The 4,769-nt window shown below is 34.6% G+C and overlaps 1 protein-coding gene across 1 annotated transcript; it reads left to right on the top strand.

Moving 5' to 3' along the window:
* Window positions 1–1,777: 1,777 nt before the first annotated feature.
* LOC144962090 (regulatory-associated protein of mTOR-like) lies at window positions 1,778–4,551 on the top strand (the record flags this gene model as incomplete). Its single annotated transcript, XM_078895052.1, has 4 exons — window positions 1,778–1,841; window positions 2,436–2,550; window positions 3,161–3,312; window positions 4,444–4,551. Coding segments are annotated over 4 exons (439 nt in total), but the record flags the coding sequence as incomplete, so codon positions are not given.
* Between the last annotated feature and the right edge of the window lie 218 nt (window positions 4,552–4,769).

Genomic DNA, 4,769 nt, shown 5'->3' with positions numbered 1-4,769 from the left:
ATTTTTCAGGAACTTTTTTGGGTTCAAAAAACCCTTCTTCAACCAACAGGAAAAAACAATAACATAAATGCATTACTAAAAAACCCTTCTTCAACCAACAGGAAAAAAAAAATAACATAAATGCATTACTAAAAAACCTTATTCAACCAACAGAAAAAACAATAACAACATAAATGCATTACTAAAAAACGCTTCTTCAACCAACAGAAAAAAAAACAATAACAACATAAATGCATTACTAAAAAACCCTCCTTCAACCAACAGGAAAAAACAATAACATAAATGCATTACTAAAAAACCCTTCTTCAACCAACAGGAAAAAAACAATAATATGAATGCATTACTAAAAACCCTTCTTCAACCAACAGAAAAAACAATAACAACATAATGCATTACTAAAAAACCCTTCTTCAACAACAGAAAAAACAATAATATGAATGCATTACTAAAAAACCCTTCTTCAACCAACAGAAAAAACAAAAAAACACAAAAAACTAAGAATGCATTACTAAAAAACCCTTCTTCAACCAACAGAAAAAAACAATAACAACATAAATGCATTACTAAAAACGCTTCTTCAACACAACAGAAAAAAAAACATAACAACATAAATGCATTACTAAAAAACCCTCCTTCAACCAACAGGAAAAAACAATAAATATAAATGCATTACTAAAAAACCCTCTTCAACCAACAGAAAACAAATAGCAACATAAATGCATTACTAAAAAACCCTTCTTCAACCAACAGAAAACAACAATAACAACATAAATGCATTACTAAAAAACCCTTCTCAACCAACAGAAAAAAAACAATAACATAAATGCATTACTAAAAAAAACCACAAAAAATACTCTTCAAACCAACAAGAAAAAAACCAATAACAACATAAATACATTGTTAAAAAAACCAGCTGGATGACAGAGAAATATTTCTGGGTGGGGATCCTGACCTCCCATAGCGGGCAGGGAGGTAATTACTGTGTCTTCTATTCCCTTATATCTGTTTTCCAACATGCTTTTCTGTCATTGTTTTGGAATGAGATTATTTGGTTTTGTCCTGGCCCTGGCTGGGAGGGAATCAGTCAAATGTATAGTTTGGGAGATGATTTTTTTCCCTTGTAAATAATCTCTCTGTTATGCACTTATTATGTTTTTTTTTTGTATTATATATGATTTGTAAAACATTTGAGTATATTCCTCTTAGTGGGGACCTGTGCTTGTGTCTGGATGAGACTTTTAGGTGATCTCAAACTAGGTACTTTGATAATATGCTCTTGGAATTTACATCTGTTCCCTATTTGAACCAATTCCCCTTGTCTTACCTTTTCTTGGGTGCTCTAATTGTAATTCTAGAACTTTTTACTATCCCATTTTCTTTTTTACTGGCGCTGATATGACCTAAATGTATTGCAAGCGCCGTAAAACCCTTAAAAAAACAAAAAAACAAAACAAAACAGAGAAATATTCTGTATTGAAAACCGTGCTTGGTATTTTGTTCTTTTTTGAAGCTGTTATATTCATTCAATTGTTAAATACTTATTTAGAGTTAAAACTAGTAGGGTTATGTGATGATTACCAATTGTGTTTCTTAATTTTATTCACCTCTTGTTTACTCTATAATAAGGACAACGATTATAAAATAATATTTCTAAGGCCCAATGATTTCAATGAGTGAAGAATACTCAAAAAACCGCACTGCCTATGGAAAAACAAATCGTAACGCCCAGATACCCATCCTGTAATTGTTGGGCTTTATAATTATAATTTGTCACCAGTCAAGAGATGAGCAAATGCGAGCAAATCCATTACCCAATTCAAGGTCAATTACCACAACCAGAGGTACAGTTAGTTTTTCTGGAAAGCCATTAAATTTCAATAAAATTTTTTTTTGGTTATTTCGTACTAACGCATCAACTAATCCATTGTGACAATTTAAGCCTGGAACTAATAAATATTTACAACTGTGAATGTACATTTTGGGCTCAAAACCCTTCCTCAGTCAACATAATTGTGACCCACCATCTCAAAACAGTGTTATGTCAGGATGACGAGGGCGCCTAAAAGTGAATTTAGAAATCAAATGGTGTGAAATAGTTTCTTGCAATGCAAACAGAAGATAACCACCACTTTCATGCTAGTGGGTGTAGATTCAATTTTGAGCACAGGTCATCCTGACATAATACTGTTTTGAGATGGTGGGTGACAAATGTAGCTCCAGAAAAATAGGATATACCTCTTATCCCATCTTGATGCATTTTACATAAAGTATTACTGTTTTGGTTGCTGGCTGAAAAGGGATTTTGAGTTTAAAAAAAATTCCATGACAAGTATTTTGTTGTCTTTTGAATCTGTTGCATTAATTTTTGTACAATAGTTTTTTGCAGTCCACTGCTTCTAGCAAATTAGTATTCACATTGATGTTTTTATTACCAGGTGTCAACAGGCTGGACATGCAAGTGTTTGTCAACAAAGTTGGCGGTGTGCCAACTGCTATTCAATTCCATCCTTACCAAAACTATTTGGCTGTGGCTGATAACTTCAATGTGTCGTAAGTTCTCTGAGCATTTTTTTCTCTCTCTCAGTAGTTCATCTCGCTATGGAGGTTTGAGCAGACTCTTTATATGATGTTTCTAATGTCTTGCCTCTTCTATAATTTCTTTTTTAGTCTCTGTCAGAAGCTGACACCTTATTAAGCATTTCACAAAATAGGGCAGCTTAGCTCAGTGGTATGATCTTTGCTTCGTACCCGAAAGGTACAAAGTTCGATAAGCTGCCATTCTGTGTGGCCTTGAGCAAGTCACTTAGCATTAGCTCCTTTGCAGCACTGCACTGTGGCTTCTGCTTGGGTTATTCCAGCCTTCCTTTGGATAGACATAAAGAAAAATTTCCCTTAGAGATGATAAAGGGAATATATTACTTTATTTAATAGTGTCATAGAAAACCACCATCGGTTCACCTTATATTTGAATCTTGTTCATATTTTTAGCAATACTTTCATATTTTTTGTTTGTGTGGTCAAAAGCATTGGATGTATTGATTTTAAAGTGGTGTGGAAGAGATAGAGAAAGAAGAGAGAGTGAGAGAGAAAGAGGAGAGAGAGAAGGGGGGGGGGGGGGTTTATATAAATATATATCTCATTTTCATCTCATTTTGTCCAGTTTCTGGGATCTAGAGCACGGAACCAAAGTGTCAGACATCCCCAATCCAAGTACAGAGGAAAGAGCCTACAATAACCAGTTCCGTATTAGTCGTATCACTTCCGTCAATTTTATCAACAGTCACAATAATGCATTGTTCATGTACAGTACAGGTTAGTCATTATAGATTATGTGGAACATTAATGTTGGGTCTTTTTTTTAACTTAAACTTAAATTTCAGGCGAGCCCAATAGCTCAGTTGGTTAGGAACTTGCTTAACACCAAAGGAACCAAGTAGATCCTGGACGAAGTTGAAATTTTTTACAACCCCTCCCCTTGTCCACCCAGCAGTATTTTAGTAGCTGGCTCTGTTAGATCTGGCAGAATAGACTATCGTATAGACTAGCGTTATATCCAAAGGGTAGCAAGTAATTGCTTTTGTCGGTTTTATGCTACAGAAACTAGGTGATACTCGTGTTTAACAAGTCTAATGGATCTGAAGGACTACTTTTAAATTTCAGCATTTGGTTCACCCTATCATGATATCAGATGGAGGCGATGGCAAAAATAATTCGCAAATATGAACAAAAAATTTAGATCACTCTGTACATTTATGATTTTGATGTAGATTATATTTTCTAAAACTTGTTAGTATTTTAAAAGAAAATGACAACAGAGAGTGAGAAAAACCCAAAAAATTCCATCACAGGCCCAGAACCACAGAGCTGGAGTTCATCGTTAAATGGATGGTAATGATAATTGCTTGCTACTGTTTGGGTTGGATAGTCTGTTACAAAGTACTTTCTGTCACATTTAAAAACCCAAACCAGCCAGTCATTTGCTTGAAACAGCTTTGATAATCCCCTGTTCTCTATTGATTGAAATATCGGGTACCCCTCTAGTCAAAGTCTCCCAGGAGGCATTTTATAACTTTACTTCATCATCACCCAATCTCTCATTAACTCATAAGAATGAATGCCCGGCTACAAGTAATAATGATATTTTGATGTATTTTGAAAAACGTGAGCTGTTTTGTTTGATTTGAACTTTTGCCATGATATGGTTAGTTGTGCATTGAGAAATATTAACAACGGATTATAATCTTGTGTGTTGCATTGAGAAATTGTAAAAACAGAATATAATCTTATGTTGTGCTTATTCATTGAGAATTAGTAAAAAGCGCATTGTAATCTTGTTTTGTGCATTGAGTTATGGTAAAAACAGCAGAGATTGAACATAATTTCTTTTTTCCAATTGAGTCAGAAATATGTTATCTTTTTTTGTTTGTTTGTTTTGTTTTGCAGATGATGGTGCTATTCGTCTCTATCGTAACTTTTTGTCCCCTAAAGAATCAGAAAGGACGATGGTGACAGCATTCAAAGGGCTTTCTGAAATGGTGCCTTCTGAGAGAGGTGAGTTGACCCTCAGAAATCACGACTCTTCACCCCTCTCATGCATTTTCATTCATTGTACGCATTTTGCTGAGGATTGTAAGCATTATTATCCAATATTTGTATCAAGGGTCAAGGGTCGTATGTTAGATGATTGTAACTATATACAAGTGGAAGAGCACTCGCCTGACAAGCAAAGAGACTCGTATCAGCCTCGGGTTCAGTCAAGATTTTTTCTC

Source organism: Berghia stephanieae, unplaced genomic scaffold (assembly GCF_034508935.2).
Source record: "Berghia stephanieae isolate SIO BIC M18660-M18661 unplaced genomic scaffold, UCSD_Bste_1.3 scaffold5910, whole genome shotgun sequence".
NCBI classification, from domain to species: domain Eukaryota; kingdom Metazoa; phylum Mollusca; class Gastropoda; order Nudibranchia; family Aeolidiidae; genus Berghia; species Berghia stephanieae.
Note: the sequence above shows the minus strand (reverse complement) of the source record. Positions and strands in the feature narration are given on the sequence as shown.